The sequence below is a fragment of the Myodes glareolus genome, chromosome 15, assembly GCF_982192425.1.
Source record: "Myodes glareolus chromosome 15, mMyoGla1.1, whole genome shotgun sequence".
Classification (NCBI taxonomy): Eukaryota; Metazoa; Chordata; class Mammalia; order Rodentia; family Cricetidae; genus Myodes; species Myodes glareolus.
Genome location: NC_142040.1, coordinates 34,952,958 through 34,977,882, shown reverse-complemented (window position 1 = coordinate 34,977,882; position 24,925 = coordinate 34,952,958). Strand labels below are relative to the sequence as shown.

At 46.8% G+C, this 24,925-nt stretch overlaps 1 protein-coding gene and 1 long non-coding RNA gene across 3 annotated transcripts in view; one reads left to right on the top strand and one right to left on the bottom strand.

Moving 5' to 3' along the window:
- Positions 1-7,310: 7,310 nt before the first annotated feature.
- On the bottom strand, positions 7,311-15,513 carry LOC146891610 (uncharacterized). Its single transcript, XR_014997075.2, has 2 exons — positions 12,375-15,513; positions 7,311-8,105 (listed from the first exon to the last, which is right to left on the bottom strand). It is a non-coding gene; the product is annotated as an uncharacterized LOC146891610 (long non-coding RNA).
- A 491-nt stretch (positions 15,514-16,004) lies between these two features.
- Zswim6 (zinc finger SWIM-type containing 6) overlaps positions 16,005-24,925 on the top strand; it is a 170,477-nt gene continuing 161,556 nt past the window's right edge. The window contains exon 1 of one of the 2 annotated variants that reach the window (XM_085676736.2): positions 16,005-16,743. In XM_085676736.2, coding sequence (XP_085532862.2) covers positions 16,005-16,743 — 739 coding nt within the window. The remainder of the gene's footprint in view (positions 16,744-24,925) is intronic. The other variant, XM_085676735.2, reaches the window with a different exon arrangement.

Sequence of the window (24,925 nt, the reverse complement as noted above, 5' to 3'; positions counted from 1 at the left end):
TAAGGGTTAACCTGGGCCATTGACCCCTGCATTTCTGTACTTTTTAACCGCTATCGGGTCTCCCTCATTATTAGAAGCTGTGGTTTAGGAATGGAAACCATTATATGGATACATTTTACTGTTTGGTTGAAGGTGAAATTTTCAATTAAGTTTTCATTTTTCATTGACCTCATAGACTTATAGATCAATGATAACTTTCACTGGGGCTTGTCTTGAGATGCGAAATGTGGAGAAAAGATCAATTCAAAAGGCTCGGGGTAGCTCTAGCTCTAAAGAATCCTACGCAGTGACTCTGGGTGCCAGGTTAGGAAAGGATGTAAGATAATGGTGACTTTAACAACCCACCTTCTAAGTTTAGCCGTTTCTGATGGGGGTGAGACTTTTCTGGCTCTGTCCCTAGAGAGAAAAGGTAGGTCCGGATGGTTCTGTGTAACAAATAGCAAATACGAGCCTGGCATGGCGGCACACATTCTTCTTCTTTTTTTTTAAAGAAATTTTTATTTACTTATTTTTATTTTTATATCATGTGCATTGGTGTTTTGCCTGCATGTATGTCCGAGAATGTTAGATCCCCTGGAACTAGAGTTAAAGACAGTTGTGAGCCTGCCACGTGGGGGATGGGAACTGAGCCTGGGTTCTCCGGAAGAGAAGTCAGTTCTCTTAACCACTGGGCCACCTTGCCAGCGTGTGGCACAGATTCTGAATAACAGCATTTAGAAGGTAGAGGCAGGAGACTCCGAGGTTCTAAATCATCCTTGGCTACATTAAGGCCAACCTGGGTTCTATGAGTGCCTGTCTCAAAAACGATCAAACCTAAGTCGAATAAAACAAAACTGAATATCAAATGAGATGCCATGCCTTCTGAAATGAAGGTAACGGATTTAAGTAACTAATAGGCTAACATGCTGGAAGCAATCACAGATGCCAGATAATGGTGTTGAGCACACAGCTGCAGAACAAGTGATGTTCAAGAAGGCCATGTTACTCCCTAAGTAATGGCCTCTACCAGTGATTCAATTGTTGTGAACAAATACTAAGACCAAGGCAGCCAAGGGTGGGTTCATTTGGGCTGCCAGTTCCTGAGGGATAAGAGTCTATCACGACCCCAGCAGACATGTTGGCAGGAGCAGTTGAGAGCTCATGTCTCAAACAGCAAGAAACAAGTAGAGAGAGGGAATTAGGAACAGCATATGGCATTTGAAACCTCAAAGCCCCCAGACTGACATACTTCCTCCAGCAAGGCCACACCGCCTAATCTTACCCAAATGGCGCCACAACTGGGGATCGAGTATTCGAATGCCTGAGACTATGGAAGGACGTCTATCATTCAAAGCACCATGTGACTAAGGCATATCTCTCTGTTTTTAACATCAAACTCAACCAAAGAATAACAAAACGCTGTTTCTTCCCCCTCAGAACAGTAATTCCTGTTATTACTAGTGCTTCCCCTAAGACCCTGGAGAATAACAGTAAACCCCAATCAAGATGTGTGTCACCTACAACAGAGACCTCAAGTGGGCACCACGGCTTTGCCATCTGTTGATCTCCTCAGGTTGGTCTGCTTCCGCCCTCCCTCCAAAGTTGTGTTCTGCCTGTGGACTCTCTTTGGAGCCACTCCTAAACGTATCTGAAGCAACAGTGCAAAACTCTTAGAAATCTTTTCTGCCTAAGGCTGAGCTCAAACCCGTCAGCCTGTGTCAGTCGGGCCATGGGTCCTGCTGGGAGAAGAAAAGACCAGGCCAGGGCAGTGGATGATAGTGTGGGACTATGACAGAAAACAAACTCTCGTGAGCTCCCCACCCCCCACTTCCTCCTTCCCGCCGCCCTTCTTGAGTGGTGACCCCAACATTCTGAGGCACAGGTCTGACAGCCAAGAGAGAAGCTTGGCATGGAAAACTTAAACTTTTCTTAGGACTGAATAAAAACTGACAATAAAAATGTTGCAGCTTGGTAATTATATTGATAATTGAACGAGAAATCTGCACAAGAAGAAGCTTGACGTACTTTGTACTTGGGCTACCTCTGCTTCTGATACAGCTGAGTTCAGTGGAAACATCTGTTATGAGAGCAAGGCTTTGTGAAGAAAGGCTCAGTCATCGCTGTGGGCCAGGGCTCTCTTACTTCCTTCTTAGTTCCACCCAGTCTGTCTGAATCCTCCACTACCGAAAATCAGTCCAAATCCAAATTTCCTTTCAAGCCGATTATCTGTCTCCCGTTAATTTCATAATTGCCATGCGGGTTTCAACACACAGCCAGAGGCACAATGGTTCCAACTTGATGGTGACCCTTCTCACCGTCCTCAAATGAATTCCTAAGACTTGTGTGATTTCTCGGCTCTACATTTTGTGGTGCGAAGCCTGTGAACGGTTTGGTCGACAATACAAGTGTGCCTCTCTCGTTTCCTGTTTTTCAGCGCTGCGCTTAATTCATTTGAGAGGGTGGACTATTTGAAATCACAATTCAGCAGTTTTACTAAGGAAGGCTGTAAAATACAATGAGCAAGGAGTTTTGCTTCCTCCTCACAACCGCGACTCCCCTCTTTCGAAATCTTGATAGCCTCCAATCAGTGGGAATGACTTTAACTCCTACAGTAACACTTTGAGAAGCTTCCAAGTATAGTCTTCCTGCATACTGTAATTCCAGACACCTGATTAGTACACGGAATGCGTCTGTCTGTGCTGATATTGTTCTATCTTGTTAAGCTCCCCTCCACCCCCCCCCCCCCCCCGGGCACAGCATGCGGATTGGCTAAGGTATACAGTTGCTTGGCCAATCAACTGAAACCTTTCTCCTGCAACCCTAGCAACACCTGACAATGGTCATTGACAAATGTTAAGAGGAAACCCTTGACAAAGCTCAGCAGCCCTTGGAAATGGCCCCTGCCAAGGGCAAACGAGATTAGTACTACCTACAGAGTATTTTGTGTGGCCAGAGGAGCTAGTGGTTTGTGCCTGACCTGTTCCCACGCTAACCAAATCTCTACATCCACCAGGGTATTTTCAGTGGTTGGAGAAAGAGTTCTTGTAAGATTTTGATGCACTGGTCATGCTCTGTCCTGGATGCTAATTTGTTCCTAAGGGCAAGGCAAGAGGTTCATTTTCTGAGAGTGCTAGAACACCTGGCTGTAACCCCAATGGCACCTTTCCCAACCTTCTAGCTCCATAGCTCTTGCTTCCCAGCTTTAGTCTGAACTCCAATGGTGTGCAGTTGACTGGTAGCCTCACCTGCAGGGAGACTGGAGTGGCTCCTCTCAGGGTGCTATAGCCCTGGCTGGGTCACCCTGCTCTGTGTGACTTGGTGACTGAGGGATCTGAAGGCAGATCCGCAGAAGTTGGGTGGAGTGTTGAAAGGTGAATAAGAAAGGGAACCTGCCAGAAACACGCACAGACAGCTAGCTCACAGGCAGGCACATGCTTCCTCAAAAGGCAGAAGAGTTGGGTCTATATGACACCTTCCCAGTATCCCTTAAATGGTCAATCCATTTATGTTAAATGGTCAATCCCTCATGTTACATCTACCACATTGAAAGCATATTTCAACCCCTGGTTGAGAAGTTCATTGTTCATCTATTAGTTGCTAATGAAGCTGAGAATGCCTAAACAATTCAACACATAATCAATTATTTTTTCATGATTGCCAGCGCTACACATTGGGATTCCAACAAAGACAGACCAGAGAATACAAATGCGGACATTTTATACACAGAGATCTAAAGCACACTCAACACGGCCACTTACAGAGACAAACCTAGACAAGAGGAACAGAGCTGGAGAGAGAGAGGGAGAGGGAGAGAGAGAGAGAGAGAGAGAGAGAGAGAGAGAGAGAGAGAGAGAGAGAGAGGAGAGGGAAAGAGTCTTAAGACTCTTTTAAGCTGGGCAGTGGTGGCACATGCCTTTAATCCCAGCACTCGGGAGGCAGGGGCAGGCGGACCTCCATGAGTTTGAGGCCACAAAGCAACAGAGAGAAACCCTGTCTTGAAAAACAAAACAAAACAAAACAACCAAACAACAACCAAAAAGAAAAGAAAAAGAAAAAAATTAACTTGACAGTGTGTGTAGTGTGGTTTCTTTCTTTATAATCCAAGTTCCCAGGATGACAAGAGGTACCTGTGAGCTAAGTGAAGGGTTACAAATGTGCCTAGAGAGAGAGGGAGAGAGAGAGAGGAGAGAGAGGGAGAGAGAGAGGAGAGGGAAAGAGAGAGAAGAGAGAGAGAGAGGAGAGAGGGAGAGAGAAGAGGAGAGGAGAGGAGAGGGAGAGAGAGGGAGAGAAAGAGGGAGAGAGCGAGAGAGCACACGTTGCACGTTGGGGTGGGGATACCTTCAAGGGGCACCAGGGAATTGAAGAGTGTGAAAGCCAAGGTGGTAGCAGCTTTTATTGCCGTCTTCCTCCCATCAGCACCACCCTCCGGTGTCTGCCCTGATGCTAGTTTTCCACGGAGGGTTGGCACTATGTCAGCTTAAGGAATCCCTTGTGAGTGTAAACTGATAATGACTTCCAGCCTAAGCCCTTCAAGGGATATTGGAATTTTTCAATGGGGATTTACAAAAGTGAGAAGAATCAAATCGCTAGTGGGTGGATTGTCAATGAGGAAATATCTTTAATCTGAGAACTTGGCTCTGCTCAAACATACTTTTTTTTTTTTTTAGGTAGAGGTCTCTTGAGGGTATTCTTTTTAAAATATTCATTTATTTACTTTCTGTATATAGACATCTGAGGGTATTGATGCATCAGATTCCATGGAACTGGAATATAGGAAGTTGTGAGGTGCCTGTGAGTGCTGGGAACTAGCATGGGTGTCTGCAAGAGCACATAAGTGCTCTTAACCACTGAGATATCCATCCTCTTTGGGGGTATTCTTAAGGCTAGAATTACAGACAAGAGGAAGTATTTGGGGTAAAGGGTTTGCGATGAAGATCAATTCATTAGGTGGGAGCCCCTAACACAGAAGGAAAGGCCAACAGACTAAATTTTCATGCAGAAACTAAAGTTTTAGAATCTTCAAAATCTGATTTTTAGAGAACTTTTAAACTTTCTGGTGACATAAAACAAAGACTCTTTTAAGCTGGGCAGTGGTGGCACATGCCTTTAATCCCAGCACTCGGGAGGCAGGGGCAGGCGGACCTCCATGAGTTTGAGGCCACAAAGCAACAGAGAGAAACCCTGTCTTGAAAAACAAAACAAAACAAAACAACCAAACAACAACCAAAAAGAAAAGAAAAAGAAAAAAATTAACTTGACAGTGTGTGTAGTGTGGTTTCTTTCTTTATAATCCAAGTTCCCAGGATGACAAGAGGTACCTGTGAGCTAAGTGAAGGGTTACAAATGTGCCTAGAGAGACAGGGAGAGGTTTTCACTCAGTGCTCACAGTCCACGGGCAGCATCTGGGAGAGTGCAGCCATTATTTGTTTGTTTGTTTGTTTTAGGGAAAGGGTTTCTCTGTTTCCAGCCCTGGCTGTCCTGGAACTAGTTCTTGTAGACCAGGCTGGCCTTAAACTCACAGAGATCCTCCTGCCTCTGCCTCCCAAGTGCTTGGGTTAAAGGCCGTATCACCGCCACCTGGCTGAGTATGACAATCTTTTTGTTGTTATTGTTGTTGTTTGTTTGTTTTTCAAGACAGGGTTTCTCTGTGTAGCCTTGGCTGTCCTGGAACTCTCTGTAGACCAGACTGACCTCTAACTCACAGAGATCCGCCGCCTCCACCTCAGGAGTACTGGAATTGAAAAGCGTGCAGCCACCACCACCCAGCAAGTATGACGATCTTAATAGAGCAGTTTGGAGATGGAGGTCCCGGCCAGAGCAATGCCCAGCACATAGTAGGCACAGAAACATTATTTGAAAAAGAAGCACTGCTTCCAAGTCATTCTCTCAAAATCCAAAGTGGCAAGCTCTAGAGCCCTGACAGGGTGGCCAGCTCCCCTTTCCCCAACGCAGGAACTGTTTTCTATTTCTATGGTAACAAGACTTAAAATTGCCCAAACTTGAGAGACACTTGAGACGAAAGCCAGGGGAAAATGAAAAAAAGACAAATGCTCCAGGCAGCACGGGTGACAGTGTGGTGAAGCTTCCGACATGTGTTTGGGGAGGTTGTCTTCGTACTCCTTTGCTGGGAAAGGATGTGATGATTTCCAGAATGTAGCAGTAATGGCTTCCCACCATGCCGCTGAACCTTCACCGAGTAGATTTGATTCTTTTCTTGAAAGGGGAAGAAAAGAACGACTGTGAGCCTTGGCAGCAAATGAGTGTCTGGAATCCCTTGGAAACGGCGCTCCTGGCGCACACCTTCCTGTTAACTGCGGAAAGGAGGTTAGCCCGGCTGAAGTGCCTTTGCTTTCTCCCTGCTTTTAGGGTTAGCCAATATTTATTGAGCATCTACTATTCCCCCCCCCCCCCCACATAATTTTCCCTATATATGATTAAATAAGAAATCGTAACTCAGATAAGGACTCCTGGTACATGAAACTACTGGAGGGTGTAATGGGCAGAACTGACCTAGCAGAGCAGCCAGGCTGTGGAAGTGTGATTAAGCTGAGTCTAGCATAACAAGTCATGGCTTCAGGGCTCAGGGAAGGAGAACTTCCAGGCAGTGGGAACTCTCGGGCAAAGGACCCCCCTGGAGGAAATGAGTGTTCAAGGAACCGAAAGCAGGCCTGAGCAGCCTGCCTTGGCAGAGGCCCAGAGAGGGAAAGGAATGAACTTGGGGCAAGGCCAGTTGGAGAGGTGGGCAGGGCCAGGTCAATTCTGATGCACAGCTGGGAGTTTTGCAGTGAGGGATTTGGTCTCCCGCCCTTGGCATACTCTGAGGAGCTCAGGGTGTTACAGGAATGCACACAAACTGTTCCTGTGTGCAGTCCAGCAAGGGCAGCTTCTGGACCACCTAAAACTTGTATTGCTATAGATCCCAGAAGAGAACCATTAAAATCCAGCACTATAGTCTCATGGAATACATTAAAACTAAATCAAGTTCATTGTATATTGTTTTATGCATGACAATTTAGCAGACACCTCACATATTAACTTTCACATATTAACTCCTCAGAAGTCATGGTTTGGCCATTCAATAACCTCCCTTCTATCTAGGAACAAGCTGGAATGCAGAAAGTCTTTAAAAGGTCAATAGCCGGGCAGTGGTGGTGCACACCTTTAATCCCAGCACTTGGGAGGCAGAGGCAGGCAGATCTCTGTGAGTTCGAGGCCAGCCTGGTCTACAAGAGCTAATTTCAGAACAGGCTCCAAAGCTACAGAGAATGCCAGCCTTGACAAAGAAACAAAAACAAAATGAAAAAACAAACAAAAAACCAAAGAAGTCAAAATAAATGCAACCAAGAGAACTTGATTTTTATTTTATACCAAATTCTATCTTGCAGGCATTGTGTTTTGTAAGACCACAGCAGAGTGGGAGCAATGATTCAGGAAGAGAAGGATTATAATGAGTAGGTACAGGAAAATAACTAAAGGTAATAGGGACAACACTGCTGAAAAAATAGTCAAAAATAAGACTAGAAAAAAAAAAAGAACCTAAATCTGGGGTCTGAAGTGATGGCTCAGAGGTAAAGAACTAATCTTGCAATTGACCCAGGCTCAGGTCCCAGCATCTATATGGAGGCTAAGAAGTGTCTATAATTCCACTTCTAGGGGATCCAGCACAGTCTTCCAACCTCCTTGGACACTAGGCATGAAAGTGATGCATAAACACACATGCAGGCTAAACACAGTTCTGTACGTGTCCTCTGAGATCAAAACATTCCATCCTGTGGGGAAACCCCTTATACCAGGAGGGAAACAAGTCAGCCCAGCTTCAGGAAGTTCCTGAAACTGACCAGATTCACTAGGCCCCAGTTGACAATAAAAGCTGAGCTTCACAAGTTTCCAAGAAGACTCAGACAAGCCAAGCTGCAGAAAAGACTCTGAGACCAGACCCTTGGCAGAAACCAGCTGAATTGCCTGGAAGAGGTTTAGGACAATTGAGTCATTTGCAAAGGATACACTTCAATCTGTTGAGCTGCCAGTAGGCTGTGCAGACTGCTTCAGGCTCCCAGCTTTTGTGAGCTGTCACCTGTGCTGGTGTGGGCTTTGGTGATATGGCTGTCCTTGAATCATTTCTGCCCCTGTAAGTAACCCCAATAAAACTTATTGGTTCATCAAACTGGATTTTGGTGTTATCTGGACTTTGGTTTGTAGTGGGCTCCCTATTTGGAGTGAGCAGACATGTGTGTTGTGTCTCCCCTGGAAAAGTTTTGTCACACAACACACTCGTACACATAAAATAAAATCTTAAAAAAAGTGGGGAGAAATGCAGCAAGAATACCTTACTAGAGCTTAAGTAGTTTTATTGTATTTATAAATCCTTGGAATAGACTTATGAAGTCAAGGTAGTGTGTCATTGTTTAGAAAGATTTCTAGTGTGGAGTTGAACATCCTAAGAGTTTCAGTGCTAAACTAGATCTCACACTCTCCCGAGTGTCTATCCAGAATGGCTCTCTTGAAGCTTTCGTATAATCTGTGGTCTGAGTTGCCAACCAGGGTGGATTCGTATTTAAAAAAACCTTAAATCAGACCGGGCGGTGGTGGCGCACACCTTTAATCCCAGCACTCGGGAGGCAGAGGCAGACGGATCTCTGTGAGTTCGAGGCCAGCCTGGTCTACAAGAGCTAGTTCCAGGACAGGCACCAAAAACTACAGAGAAACCCTGTCTCAAAAAACAAACAACAACAAAAAAACAAAACAAAACAAAAAACAAACAAACAAAACAAAACAAAAAACCTCAAATCAGGTTTTTCTGAAGCTTCATCTCTTCAGGTTACCTGAGTCTGGGTTTGAACAGTTTTGGAGGGGACGCTTTTTATATCTGAATTCTCACGATGCTATTCATGCCAGGAAGTGACTTTCCAAATACTGAAAATATTGTAGGTGATAACAAGCCCTTAACAAATCCATTTTAAAGTTTGGTATAACATTTTAAACTTTGATTTTTATGTCTTTCTTAAATAGAAATACTCTTATATCTAGTCATAAGATACCCCTAAGAAATGTCCAATTGTCTAAATTCTAAATCTTTATACCCTACAGATAGGACTGAAAATTAACAGAATTTTATTTGATCACTTTAGAAAACACTTGTACTATGTGATTTCTATATGAATTTTGGTATATCATTATCTATTTATTATTATGTAATGTAGTCTATGTAGCCCTGGCTTAGAACTCACTGTGCATATTAGGCTGATCTTGAACTCACAGAGTTCTGCCTCTGACTCCTGAGTTCTGCAATTAAAGGAATGCGCCAACGTGTCCTACACTTTTTTTCCTTTCTGAGACAGGATCTCACTGTATACTCCAAACTGGCCTGAAACTTGCTATGTAGACCAGGCTGGTCTTGAAGTCACACACACACACACACACACACACAAATTCCCTGTGCTTCTGCTTCAGTGCTAGGATTAAAGGTGTGTGCCACTATTCCTGGCACAAGACGATTTTTGGAATGACACTTTTCTTAAATGCTTTCTTCATTAAGATTTTTCTGTGTATGGGAGTCTTGCTTGCATATATGGCTGTGCACTACCTGCTTGCAGTGCTCTTGGGAGTCACTGGAGTTACAGATGGTTGGAGGCCACCAGGTGGGCTCTGGTAATCAAAGCCAGGTTTTCTGGAATAGCAGCCAGTCAGTGACCTTAACTGCTGAGACATCCCACTAGCCACACAGAATGACATTATTTTCTGCAACTATATCCTTCATATACGTGAGATCTTTTGACTCCATACCATAGTACTTAAAATGTCCTAAACATATTTTCTGTGTATCACATCACATACCAGAGATGGAAAAGAGTATACAGAAATTGGAACCATTAATCCTCCCCACCAACAGGGTTTCTCCTTGTAGATTTGGAGCCTGTGCTGGCACTAGCTCTGTACACTCAAACTCACAGAGATAAACCCACCTCTGCCTCCCAAGTGCAGGATTAAAGGAGTATGCCACCAACGCCTGGCTGAGCCATTAATTCTTTAAACTGTGATTTTTTTTTCTTTTTGAGACAGGGTTTCTCTGTGTAACAGTCCAAGCTGTCCTGGAGCTAGTTCTTGTAGACCAGGCTGGCCTCAGACTCACAGAGATCCTCCTGCTTCTGCCTCCTGAGTGCTGGGATTAAAGGCATGCGCCACCACCGTCCATTTTAAACTGTGATTCTTTTGTGGTGCCTTTATAGTCTTTAAAAGTAGGAACTCTGATTTCCTGGTGACACAGGTGAAAACCAAAGTACATATCTTTATCCACTTAAACAGTGTTGTAACGGATGATGATCTTAATAAAAGTCTTCACGGAAAGTAAATTTTAAAAGGGAAAAGTCTGTAGGCTGGAACTGTGTGTGGCATTTCCTTCTTATCTTAGGTTTTGAGCCCGCAGTAAGGTCTTACAAACGGTCCAGTTTCTGTGGTGTTTCTTCACATTGGGAACTAAGAGTAGTATGGTAACAGTTTGGCACCCTTTCACAAGACTAAGATTGTGTGCACACGGGTGCACAGACACACGTGCACACAAACACACATGCGCGCGCACACACAAACACACACGATGTTCATACTAAGTTTTCAACGTAATCAGTCTGAGTAGATTACCCACTAAAGAAAGCAAATGTAGCACCTCTGGGGAGTTGCTTGAGTTTACCATCAGAATTTCGAAAGAGGAAGTCAACTTGTAAGCAAATTGCTGATCTGAGTCTTTGGTGTATGTTGAACGGAGATGATCTATTTCTCAGAATTCCAGACTGTCCCTAAAGTTTCCCACTCCAACAGAACTCACTTTCTTAGGATTGAAAAAGGGTGATCAGCAGTTGAATGCTGTTCTCATGACAGACTGAAGGAAGATCCACCTTAAGGGATGTATGTAATGACATGGGTTCGTGAGTGACAAGGTGATGGTGTCTATTTCCAGATTCTTTCCTGTTCTGAAGAATTCATGGCATGGGGTAAAAGGATCAGAACAGCTTTGCTGAGAGAAATATTCATATTTTCTTTATTCTTTCCTTCCTCCCCTCAATTTATTTATTTATTTTTTGAGACAGGGTCTCCCTGGCTGTCCTGGAACTCACTCTGTAGATCAGGCTGGCCTCAAGCTCAGAGATCTGTCTGCCTTTGTCTCCTGAGTACTAGGATTAAAGGTGTGCACCACCACTGCCCGGCCTAAGTTTGTATTTCTAAAAAGTGTTCAGGGTGATTCTTATGTAAAGTTGCTGGGGTATCCACCGGGTCACCTGTAAAGATCCGAGCACTGTGTCTGTAATCACTCTCAAGAACATAGCAAGGTATTAGTGACTTGATTAAATTCCTCAGAATTTAACAAAGAGAAGAGAATTTCCAAACTTCTCCCCTTTTCGAAGATGTAAAGATTGTGCTAAGCCGGCTGGTTCCCTGTCACTTCATGTCCATTTCTACTGCCCCAGAGTTTCTTTGGTAGTAATGAGTGCCTGGAAGACCCTTTGGCATTTCTCTGTTATAGGTATTTTTTTGTTGTTGTTTTATTGATGAAGTGTCTGTCATCTCTAAGACCCCGATCTTCATCCCTTTTATTCACACAACATGGAAGTATGTTATTTCATTGGAAGGGAGATTAATGCTTGGTTCAGAGGTTATCTATGCTATCTGAGTCTTACTGCCTTCTAAACAATTGAATCGTATTCCATGGAACATTATTGGCTTTGGTTAAAATAAAAAATATATCCCAGTATGAAAAATAGCATGGAAATCAGGATAGTTTTGTGTCTGTCTTCAAATGTCTCGAAGTTCCTCAGATCTAATCCAATTTCCATGTCTTAGAATCTTCCTACTAATGGCAAATTAATTGTCTTAATTAGCTGAGATGACTAGTGATGACGAGGCAATTGGTTTTCTTTTCCTGTAGCCCTAAGTACTGGGACTGTGTGAAGTGCTCACTACCAGAGGGTAGCTTTCGAGACGCATGTGGGCAGCTTGTCACATATTGACTTCTGATTCTCCTGTCCACTATGTGCGCATTATGGGCTGCAGTGAAAATTAGTGCTCTGGGAATTTGATAGCCTGTTACTGAATTCAATTAAAAAAATTTGGTTTCGTTTCTTTGAAAGAAATTCATACTGATTAGCCCAAGTCTGGCTTTGCAGGCTTCATCCTCCTGCCTCTGCTTCCTGTGTGATACACAGGCATTTTTGTTTTTAAAGCTTAAAGACGTAAGAGGAATGATAGATCTCAGGCTAGACTCCACTTCCGTAGAGCCCTGTGTCTTCCTGCCTGCTGTCCATCCATGCACCCAATGCCATGGGCCAGGTGTTGGTTGTGGTGAATGGGTGGGGGTTTCCTTCTTCCTTGAGTTCGTCAGTTTAGGTACTGGGAGAACTACTTACAAGGTCGATGGGGATCCTAGCTCCTGACCACACTGCTGTGTGACATCATGAGTCAGAGCAAATGGCAAGCTGTCGCCTTCCAGCACTCTGGTTTCTTGCTGCTGCTGGATGGTAAACACTGGAGATGGCTCTAACCCTGATCTGGTCCCTGGGGTAGAAGCCTGGTAGGAAAGGGAAATTGTCAATAATTTAATAAGGATTTACACAAACAGCGGAAAATAACTACCATATTGAGAAGCAGCACAAGGTGGCATGCCATTACTGGGCTTCTGGGCGGAGCTAACTATAGGCAGAAGCCTTGGTGCGGGGGAGGGGAGGTGTCAGAGGCTCCAGAAAAGGGGACTTAATCCCAACCTCTCAGAGAATGTCTAACCTGGCAAGGAAAAGACAATAGTTCAGAAGTGTGATGCTTAGCAGGATGGTACAAATGTCACAAGACAAATTCAGAGTATTAAGGCTCTCAGAGGTCACGCACCAAGGTGGGTTTTTCCAGAGGAAGTGGCATTTAAGCAAGTCCTTGAAGGAAGGGTAGGAATGTAACCAATTCTAAGAGAAGAGAGAGGTTTCAGGCCTCAGGAATGTCTTGAGCAAATGTGTGGGGCAGGAGAGTCCTGTTGGGACAGAACAGCATTCCTGTTGGGGAACTGGGGAAAATTTCCTTTGGGTTTTATTTAGTGGAAGACAAGACTGGAAAGTTGGGTTTGGTCAAGAGAGATCAGAGTCTGAACCTGTTCCAGTAGGCAGCACAGAGCCATTTAAAGGGAGGGTGATACCAACAGAAATGTACTTTGAGAGCACGGCAGCTGGGTGGGGGAGGAGGAAGGGCTACACAGACATGCCAAGCCAGCAACAAGCCTCTTGTAGAGTGAAGAGGAAGAAACGTTGACTGTGAGCAGTGAGAAGGGCTGGGCTAGTCAGTACCGCAAGTGAAACTGGGGGAGCAGAACAGAAGACGCTGCTCAGGAGGACAGCAGTTTAGGGGCGCTCTTTATAGGCTACTGCTGGGAGAAAAACATTCCGAGGCCGAGAACCTAGATTCTGGGGGCTTGCAGTACTTTTGAGTTTGGAATGGGCTTTCGGACAATGACTGCAGTGAGCTGGACGCAGGGAAAAGATGAGCAGAGGATGGGATTGGTGTTGACTCTAAAGGTGTCATCAAAAGACGATCTTAATAGACTTTAGCATGGGGGTACATTAAAGTCTGAGGAAGGGAAACAAAAAATGAAGGAAAAGAAGATGACCTGAAGACAAAGAAGGGACAGCAGGGGGCCAGAGAAACCCAAGAATGAGAACTGTTCAAAAGGAAGAGTGGACAGAGTATCAGAGACCACCAGGGAGATCAACTTGGGTTAGCCTGGGCCTGTGTTGCTGAGCTTTTCTTTGAATTAGAAAATGAAGCTGGGTTGCCCCAGGGCTAGGGGTATAGTTCAGCCCAAGAGCACTCAGGCTCGAGGGCTTGGTTTCCATCCCCAGTAAAAACTAAACATAAAATGACTAGATCCCTCCAGGGAAGGTCCATGCCTCAGATTCAGTCTCTTTAGTTCATTACACTATCAAATTCTTTAAATGTTAGACCTCTTTAAAGGTGCGTTATTTTCCAGTAATGGAAATTAATCCATTCCGCTAACACCACATCTGACCCCGAATGAGTCATTTATTCTGAGGGCACCTAAATTTTGTCATCGTTTACTTTCCAATTCAGCGGCCTGTGTACACGTGTGAGAATGCTTGGCGATCTATACAGCACAAATCCTGTCATGACTTTTGGGGGACAGACTAGAGCTCACCCTACTTTCTGCGCCAATAGTCTGTTTTAAAGTCTCTCAAAACTTATTTTTAAGAGATCTAGATATTAAACAACCGAAGGACAGAGACTTCCTCTTCCACTTACCCATAAAGATTTCCCAGTTTTCTGCCCAGCTTTTTCCTAGGCACCGAGGAGGTGCCTAGAAAAATACTGGATGAATATACAAAAACATGTCACCAAAATTTTCCTAACAAGCAGCTATGGAAAGTCTGCCAGCGTTCTGTCTCCAGGGACCTCTAGCCTGGGGCTCCTGATGCCCGACATGGATCACGTCCAATGTCTCGGGCGGCCTACGCTTTGAGTGGGCAATTTTCTTTACAACGCCGACGCGCTAAGTCGTTTAAATTCAGACCAGGCAGTGGGGAGTAGCCAACGCGCGAAAGTGTCGGAGGAGCTAGGGCTTATCTCCAACAATAGGACAGTATCTCTAACACTGTTTACAGTTAAAAACAGAAGGTGGAGCAAGAAGTCAGGGTGTCTAACGCGGTCATTAAGCCTGCGGCTTGGCTGAGATCTAACCTAGCTCTGCAGAGTGCAAAGAACAATGTCCGCAGGGTTCCCGGTTCAGACGGGGACTCTCTTCACCGCCTCCGCTGGCGCCCGGGCACCGGCGCCCAGCGCTATTCGCTCGCTCTGCTGGCCTGCTGCGGGAAGACCAGCCGATCGGGCGCCGCCAGTGCTGCAGGGGAGCGGGGCGCACGTCCTGGGCGCCAGGACTCCAGGACTCCAGGACTTAGCCCGGCCGCTGTCCGCCACCGGGCGGCCGTGAGCAAGCAACCGTTTCGCCACCGAGAGTTGGCGCGACCCACTGCCCGTGTGTGCACTCTAACCGGAGCAGCCCGATCCCTGGGGCTGCACCAGGTCGCCGCAAAGGGCGATTGGGGTTCGGGCTGTACCCGGGCGGGCCGGCTTCTTGGCCCGAAGGGTTGGAGGAGTGCGAAGGTGGGGCGGGGCGGCGCGGTTGGCTCGGGACGCGCGTCCAGCGGCTGCGGAGCAGCTTCAGAGTGCTCTGCGTGTCCGGGCACTCGGTCGGCCCGACTTCCCTGCCCGTGACAGGGCCGGAGCGAACCCGGGACTCAGGACTGGAGCGAGCTGCAGCTCCGCGGGGCAGCCGCGCCCCTTCCCCACCTGGGTCGGCGAAAAGTGAAGTGGAAAACAGTGGCTGAGCTCAGCCCTCCTCCCCTTCCCCGGCGCCGCAGCCTTGGCCGAAGGTGGGGGAAGTTCGCTCGGCCGAGTTGGAAGGAAAGCAGGCGGCTAGGGCCGTGCCTCCCCCGCCTTCCTCTCGGCCGCGTCCCCCGGGCTTCACGCAGCATTTCTTTGTTTTGAAAGCGCCTCCTCCGCCCAGAGGCTTTTCCCCGCGGGGCCGGCTGACGGGGGGGTGGGGCATCGAGCCGTCGGCCCGCCCTCCATTTAGTCCGGACCCCTCCTCCCCTCCCCGCCCCGCGGAGACCCACGAGGCGCGTCTTCACTTGGCGGACATCAAAAGGAGGCAGGGCGCTGGAGGGCTAAGTTGAGTAGACAGGGGGCGCAGAGACCGACCCACCCTCCCCTTGGCCGGCGGCCCGCCCCCTCCCGCGGGAACCCCGCCTGAGCCCCGCCCCCCGCGTCACAGCAGCCTGACATTCTCACAGCCCACCGGGCACCCAACCCGAGCGCCCCCGCCACCCCCGTGTCCACGGAGCGCTCTATTTATGTTTCAGCCCAGTGATTTGCATAGGCCCCGCCCCCGACCCAAGGTTCTCCCTATCGGCGCTCCTCCTCGGCGACGTCGTCACGGCCTAGGCCACACCTCCCGTGCCCCTACAAGGAGCGGCGGGCCCTAGATGGCAGCGTGGCGTCGCCACGGCGTGTGCGTGTCGCGCTTCCTTGTGCCGTTTATAGGGTCCCGGCACTTCCGCTGTCGGGTTAGAAGCGGCGCGGTCATGGCGGAGCGCGGACAGCAGCCTCCTCCCGCGAAACGGCTCTGCTGCCGGCCGGGCGGCGGCGGCGGCGGCGGGGGCAGCAGCGGCGGCGGCGGCGCGGGTGGCGGCTACAGCTCTGCCTGTCGGCCCGGCCCGCGGGCGGGCGGTGCGGCGGCGGCGGCAGCGTGCGGGGGCGGCGCGGCACTGGGGCTGCTGCCGCCGGGCAAGACCCAGAGCCCCGAGTCTCTGCTGGACATCGCAGCGCGCAGGGTGGCGGAGAAGTGGCCGTTCCAGCGCGTGGAGGAGCGCTTCGAGCGCATCCCGGAGCCGGTGCAGCGCCGCATCGTCTACTGGTCCTTTCCCCGCAGTGAGCGGGAGATCTGCATGTACTCGTCCTTCAACACCGGCGGCGGCTCCGCGGGCGGCCCCGGCGACGACAGCGGCGGCCCCGGCGGCACGGGCGGCGGCGCGGGCGGCGGCGGCGGTGGCTCCTCATCCTCGCCGGCTGCCACCTCAGCCGCCGCCACCGCCGCCGCGGGCACCGGGACCCCGTCGGTGGGGGCGGCCAGCGCTGCGGACGGCGGCGACGAGACGCGGCTGCCCTTCCGCCGGGGTATCGCGCTGCTGGAGAGTGGCTGCGTAGACAACGTCCTGCAAGTCGGTGAGTCACGGGGTCGCCGCGGGCCGTCGGTCCTTCAGTCTGTCCTTCTGTCCCTTGGGGGTGTGGGGAGGGAAGGGTCCCCTGCGCTCCCCTGACCGCCCCGGGCTGAGCGCACGGTGCAGCGGGCCGCTCGGACGGTCCCCGGAGCGGAGCGCCCATTTCCTCCCGCTGGTCCCCGCCCCCGTCTCCCCGGACGGGCTAGCGCGAGTGGGAAATGAATCAGCAGGACGCGCCCCTCGGCGGCGGGGCGGTGGGTGTCGGCGTCCCCGTCGTCTGTCCCACAGGCTGCGCGCCGGTGTGCGGGGCGGGCGTGGACAAAGGCGCGGGCGGCCGCGGCGCTCGGGCTGGGGCGTGCGGCGCGGGGGAGGGGGCGCGGGCCGCAGACAATGCCGGCCGGGGCGCTCGCACTGCGCTGCCCGGCTCGGGTCCTTTCTTCTGGCGCCGCTCCGCGCTCCGCGGTCCAAGGAGGGGGGGGCGAGTCCCCCAAACACCGCCCGGCCACCGCTCTGCTCGGGGCACCGACGGTTGGTCGGCACCGTGGCCCCCCACTCCCTAAGGCACCCGAGACGAGGTCCGCGGCGCCCGGCTACCCGGGCCACCCCCGCCGGGAGCGACGGCAGGCCGGGCCGCTGAGGGGCGCCGCTCGTGCTTCTCGGTCCCGTGAGCCCCTCTCCCTCCCCCTCCCCCCCGCCGCCCGACTTCGGCCTGCGCCCGGGGTCGGGGCGCGGTGCGGAGGGAGCTGGGCAGCACCGCCCGACGCCGTGACCCGCGGCCGGCGTCCGCACCGAGGGGCCCCGCGGCCCCTGCGCCGCTGCCCGCCCCGCACCACCCGGCACTTTGTTCTCCTTTCAGGTTTATTTGTGCCCCTTTCAATTTTCTGTCACCCTCCGAAAAGGGGAAAGCAAACAAAAGAGCCTCTTTATTTCTTTTCAGGGCTTGTAAAGTAGAAGATATTTGACAAAGGCGAGAGAAGGACTTGTGATTTAAAGCTGCACAGCTTTCCTTTCTCTGACAGACCTGGAGAGTTTTCTCAAATCCCTCTCCCTCCACAGTGCTCTTTCTTTTTCTTCTGTTTAGATATCTTTTCCAGTCCTAGCTATGGGAATGTTCGAACTGGACTGAAGTGAACAATGCTGCAGAGAAACTCCCCTGTCCGCATTTTTTCCCCCTCTTGATTGCTGAGGGCATATTTTATAACCAGATCTCTGTCTGGTTGAAATGGAAGGGATGGATGAACCCCGAACCAAATGAATGAGGATGGATAGATTTGAAAGACTGTGTGTGTCTCTGTCTCTCTCATTTTTAACTTGCTCTCCTCTGTAGTCCGGTCCTTTTATCCTTCTCTTTGGGAGTGGAATGGGGGCCTGGATAGTGGCCCGACACAAGAGATTTGTTTTAATCCTGTTTGGTTAATTTGAATTCTAATGTAATCTGAAAACGTGATTTTCTGCATGGTCATTTATTTCCAAAGACAGCCCTCAGTGTGGCTCAGCACCCTTTCCTTCTGTCTAGAGGGGGGTTGATTTTCGAGGCTATCCATCCTTTTCCCCCTTTCTTTCCTTTAACATCTAATTAACATTCTTTCAAGTTACATCTCTCTTTTTTTTCTCCACTCTTCTGCCGGTTTGAAACCGATTGAAGCACATCTATGGTTTCCGAGTATAACTAACTGGAGTCTGCGAATTTTTATGGCTTGGCTGGCAACGTTGAGTCGTGTCCCCCCACCCACCCCGCCCCCCTTGCTGTGTTTGACTCCGCTTGCAATGAGGAATGACAGGAGAGCACATAGGGAGGGTTTCTTGGCTGATTGCATTTAAGCCAGGAATTCACTGTGAAAATAAAGCCAAGGGGCGATAAATAAAAGATGCAATCTTCTCTAGGAGACAGACACACAGCGTGGGCTTTGCCTGCTTTCATCAGTGGAAGAGGCCAGGGTGAACAGTTAGTTGTAAAAGAAAATAGTAACTTTTTCAATAGTCCCCAAAAGGGGAAGGCAGCCACTTGAATGGAATTGGCCCTGGTCGATATGAAGTGGTATGCCTCTAGTACGGTTTGAAGACTTGACCTCTACTTTGGAAATACTTACATACGTGCTAAACAAATGCTATACAAATTGTGGAAAACACCTCCCCCCCCCCCAGTTCTGCCAGTTTCTTTAACATCCAAGTTGTCTTACTGTTGCCAGTCAGCTTAGGAATGGAAGGGCTGTTAAATAAATGTCTGTCCCCTGGCACTGTGAGCTAGAAAACTTAGAACCAGGTTCATCCACCCTTGAGTGGGAGGCCGGCTAGATTGTCTAATTTAGTGTAAAGTGGTGGTTTGAATCAGTATACTTAAGACGCTTATAATTGTGATTCTGTAGGACCCCCCCCCCCCCCAAAAAAAAAAAGCCCTAAAAGAACAAAATACTGTGTTGATCTCACTATAAGCAGTTTTCTGCTATGGACTACTCAGGTTTATACTGGAAATGTTAATGAATGCTAGTCACGAGGGGGAAATCTCATTTTTTGGACTTTATTGTACATTTGTTACTATTGAAGCTTGTCCAGAGATGGAAGAGTAGGGAATTGGGTTGGTCACAAGTGAAGCTTGCTGGGTAGATTTTAAGCAAAACATTAAACCCTTGGTACTGGTAAGTGATAATTTTATTATTAGATATAAATAATTATATTTAACAATTGCTTGTGAGTGGCTCTAGGAAAGTTTTATAGAATTGTGTTTACTTATTTTTGTTTGGTTATGATACTGTCTGTTGGTATATAGTCTTGATCTTAGTTAAGCAATGATTTCAGAGATACTGCACAAGTAACTTCTCCCAGAGATTTTTGTCTGAACCTCTTGTACATGACCTAAAATCACAGGTAAAGTCAGATATATTTAATTGGAAAAAAATTTAAAAAATTTCTCTTGGGCTGAAAATACTATAAGCCAAGTAAAACCTCTTACTGGAGTTAATACTTCCGGTGTGCTTGACCAAAGGTAGGCAGACACTTCTCAAAAGAGAGACAAATAACCCGATAGGAAATGTAGACATCACAGTTCAGAGGCAGAGAACTCAAGCAGTTAATAAGCAGGCCTTCTCTTTTCTTACAGACACAGAGTACAAATGAGCTGCAGTTTTCGGCTACCACATTGCTAAAGTCCAGAAACGTGAAGTAGAGAGCATAATGCCCAAAGCTGGTTGGTTACCACGTGTGGGGAAGCATGCTGTCCACCCACTGCGTGGTGCAATCTTTTGTATCATTTCTGGGAATGTATCTTATAGATGATAACGATACTGGCTCATGGAGGTGTTCAATATGCTTGTAGTATGAAATAGTGAAAAGCTGGGTTCTTCTGAATTTCTGTCAGAATTTGGTCAAGAAGTACTGAGTGGAATATTATGCAGCTATGAAAAGCCAAGTTGATTTATAGTTTAACAAAGAAAGGTGACCTTTTAAAATAAATACCTTAGGCCAAGTGGTGGCTCCCCAGCACTCAAGGTGGGGGAGTAAATGCAGGAGCAGGTAAAGCAAATGCCTAAGCCCCACCCTCCTCTCGGTGAGTTCCAAGCCAGCCAGGGCTGCACACCACAAAAACAAATCCCTAACTTCACAGAGAGTGCGTCACTTCCTGTTTAAACAACAGTGAAAGACTTTGATTTAAAGAAAGGTCCTGCAATTTTGGCCACGGAAAGAAACTGGAAACTGTAGGTGTGTGTGGAGAAGAGAGTTCAGTGAACCAGCAAGATTTTAGAGAATTTATCTCTGTCTTAAAGCAACACATATGTTTTCAGAATTAAAGATGGTTAATGCTTTTGAATTACATATTTTTTGGTGTGTTTTCATGTGTGTGTGGAAATAATTGTTCTTTCTGAGGGACTGGGATGAATGCGTGTGGTTATTTTTTTTAAAGCTTATTTTAATTAAAATTATTAATTTGGAAGCAAGGCACATTTAAACACAACCAGAATCTTCTTTTGTGAGAAGGAAGGAGTTAAATTTTAAGAGCACTTGGTCATTTCTTTGGCACTTGCTTCTGAGAGCGAGAATCTTGCTCAGATGTTATTGACAAGTTGGCTCAGAAATCCCTTCCTTTTTCTTTTTCCACTGGTGTGTGTGGGGGTCAAGACTGTAAAGTACAAGGGGATCTATATTACAATTAAAATTAATAAAAATTTTAATCACAATAATTTTAATTTATTGACCTTTACTTGAGTATTTTTATTTTCTTTATTGACTAAGGATGGCTTTATAAATACTAAATTCACCTTTATAGTTGGGTATATTGTAGGTTGGCTAGAATATGTTTATTGCACCCAGTTTCAAGAGTAAAATAATAGGGAACAGTTTTGTATAGGACCATGTACTAATTTATTTTTGCTTTGCAAGGGGATTAAATGCAGGAGCAGGTAAGGCAGATGCCTGCAGCTGAGCTCCACCCCCAGCTCTGTGTATTCCTTTTGATTAATGACAAAGTTAAGTGCAGAAAAGAAGAAATTTTGGAATTACTCACATGTTTTCGTGTGTGGCTTGAGTTGCTTGCCTCCTGATTTTCAGCACCTGATAGGTTAGGCACGGTTGGCGTTTAGTGATACTTCATTCCATGACAGCTGGTATTGGTCCAGTGAGGAAATCTACTGTCCAACGAGTACAACACTTGTTTTGTAGCTCAGAAACTGATCCGACAAAGGGAAGGAGGCAACGGCTCAGTCCAGTGCCTGCTGAACAAGCATGAGGGCATGCGTCTAAGCACCTCCTAAGGAGTGTGCATCCACAACCCCAGCATTGAGAGGGCCAAGACGGGTGGATCCCCGGAGCCTTGCTGAATTGATGGGTCCCAGGTCCAATAATAGACCTATTTGAAAAAAAGAATGTAATTGAGGCACATACTCACTGTTGGCCTCTGACCTCCACACACAGGTGCACACACACGTACATGCATCCACACAAACAGCATATATACACCACACGGACATGTACGTGCACATGCACAAATACTTCCGACAACAATGGAGGATGGACTTGGAGATTTGTGCTAAGCAGTCATTTTTAGTCTTGCTTCAGTCTTGCAGTTTTGGTCGTTGTTTTTCTTGCTAGGGGTCGAACTCAGCGTCTTTGATCTAGGCAAGTACTCTACCATAGAGCCACATCTGCAGCCTGCCGAATAGTTGTGTTATGAGTACACTCTTGGAGTGAAACGGCTGTCTCTTTTTTTCCCTTTTGTGTTAAATTTCATTCCTTTGGAAATGCTAAACTTTGATGCTTTTCTTTTGGAAACATCAGGATGCCTGTGAGCCATGGCCTTTAATGGAAGAGAATTACTGCAATTAATCAGACGCTGGAAGTTCTCATTCTCTTAAGTACGTCCTTGCTGATTTTTAAGATGTCCATTTTGTCTTTGCTAGTCACTTGCTGTCTCCCTGCTAGCTCTGCATGTTTCATAAGGAAAACATCTCCTCACACCCGTGTTTAGCATTTAGTTAAGAGTGTGTGATTTCTGCTAGTAAGATGTTTAGAGAGCAGGATGGCTTTAAAGGAAGCAATCCCTTTTAAAAAGTTGCATGATTGGATCCTTACTATTTCTGTTTGTGTGTTAGACTGTAAATTTTCTTTTAGTCAATCAAAATGAATTTGGTACCTCAAGCCTATTTATTTATGCGTATGTGTGAAGAGACAAACTCACTTAGTCTTAGGGAATATCATGGAATCATTAAACTCCAACTTCTATTGACTTATAAAGTGTTGGGTTGAAAAGGACACATAGCCTAGAAAAGGAAATAAAATTACTGGTAAATGTGAATGTCTTAAAAATAAAGCAAATGACAGGCCAGCATTTTAAAAAGCACAAAATCATTTGTGGTTTTTAAATTATCATTGTATAAATTTAAAATTTACTCAGTAAAAAGTCTAATTTATATCTTCCTTATTTTATTCAGTTTTTGACTTTATATGTTTGCAGACTGTTATATGTTTGGACACACGAGTTCCTCTATCCTTTGAAGGAAACAGAATGACTCTCCTGAGGAATTAATATGATAATTTGGAGAAAAATGTTCTATCATCTTGTTTCATGAAAAAACCACATCTGTTCTTATAAAGTGAGAGATTTTTTGAAAAACCTGGAAATGTCTTTAGTTTTTACTCAGTGTCCTGTTACTGCTGAGAGTATGTTTGTACATGACTTTTGTTTCTTAAAAAAAGGTCTTTCTAGTAAATAGTAGATGCCTAGTTGTTAAAGCTCTGGCAGTTTTCTGTTTCTGAAATGCCTGCCTGCCTGCCCTCCCTCCCTCCCTCCCAACAGCATTGCATGTGGTTGCCTTGATCTCAAGATCGCCCTGCCTAAGCCTTCAGATGCTGGAATACAGGTGTGCAGTCCCATGCCTGACCTGTTTCTGTGGGTCACTGGCATGAGAGTTCTGAGATACTCAGGAGTCAGCAGGAAAGGAGACAGGCCTGAACATTGCCACCTCAAGATTCCAGTGACTCTGTGCTGTGAGTGAATGCATTCCTCCATCCAGAAAGCTATTTTTAGAAATGGGACACATTATAATGTCTGTTGTTGTGGGGGCTTTTAGAGATGGGATGGTACCATTAATTTCAACTCTCGATTTTCATTTAATTTATATATTTTCGAAACAGGTTTTATTCTGTAGCTCAGGCTGGATAGGTACTCACGATGTATGTACTCAGGGCTGCCTGGAGCTCACAGCCATACTGCCTCAGCCTCTCAGGTGATGGGGTTATCGTTGTGAGCCACCATCCCGGGTTCTTCCTAGTTTTCTGATAAAAAGGCAAGGCTCAGACACTTGGAGAAATTGTCCAGAGCAAGTCCTTAAGTGGTAGAGAGAAACCCCTGGCTTTCTGGTTCCCACTGCCTGTGCTCTTGGCTTGCTGAGATGTTTGCTAATCTCAGAAATGACAGCACGCATTTCTTGAAGGAGAACTTCTGTGAATGTTGGTGAGGTTACTTGGCTGAACGTCGTGCAAGCGTTTCTAGACGGCATTCTGGTTTCAGGCAAAATTCTAAGGGCTTCAGTTCAGTGGTGGTTCTAGCATGCAGAATAGGTGCTATTTATGGCTAACATTAGTAGATTGGAATTAAGTAATGCTATGATAGAAAGTCCACGAAAAATTGTGTCTGCTGCGGTAGAAAACTGTCACAGCTGTGCATAGCTGTGCGGAGCTCATGCAGACGCCCGTGTAATAAAGAATTTACTAAAAGTGTACTGCGCTTATACAAGTGCAGACATCCATGCCAGAAAGAAGTTTGGTGTGAACTCACTGCTTACTGTAGTTGTGTGCATATTTGAGGAAACTTTATAGAGTGGCCTTTACAGTGACCTGAAGATCAAATGGTGACTAACTTGGATTGTAAGGTCCGTCCTAGCCAGCCACTCCTCTTTCCACGCACCCACTCTCTCCTGCCTAGCACCAAGCTACATCTGCTGTGAAACGTGTTACATTCTTTCAACAGAATTTCAGCTTTGGAGGACGGTTTCACTGGGTGACTGATCAACTTCCACAAGAAGTAGGATTTTTGAAAGGAATAACTTGAAAATTGAGTTGGTCATGTGTGTGCTGCATAGATGCTCTCGAAGTATATTTAAGGAGTAACATTTCTCATGTTAAGGCCCTTTAAAAATACTGTGCTACTTCTTCAAATGCTTCGTGAAGAGCAGCCAACTTTCTTTGAATGAGATGATTTTACAGCTTTGTGCAGTTGTGCCCAGATGTTAATTGGTAGGACACAGCAAAAGCTTTCAGTACACCCAATAAGTTGATCAGATAAATTGGAAGCTCATTAAGTGAATTAATGTGCTTAAAACTCAGGTGACTGGCAGCCTGATCTTGCCTTACTTAACAGTCTACTTGAAGTGTTTTCATTGTTAATTAATATTGGGCCTTTACAATGAGAAGATGTATAGGAAATATCCCTAAGAAGATAATGTAAAAATGAAATGTTAGAATTGGGGTTTAAACTCCTATTTTTTTTATAAGACGTATGTATTTATTCTATTTGTTTTTGCCTGTATTCATGGGCACCTCATGCAGGTGCTGCGGGAGCTCCTTCTGCTCCTTCAGCCAATAGCCGCTGAGATACCAGCCCATTGGGGCGTGGTCTCTCTCTCTTTAAAAAAAGCAGTGGCTGTCCTCCATTCTCTTCTCTGACTCATATGATTGACAGATTACAGACAATTCTC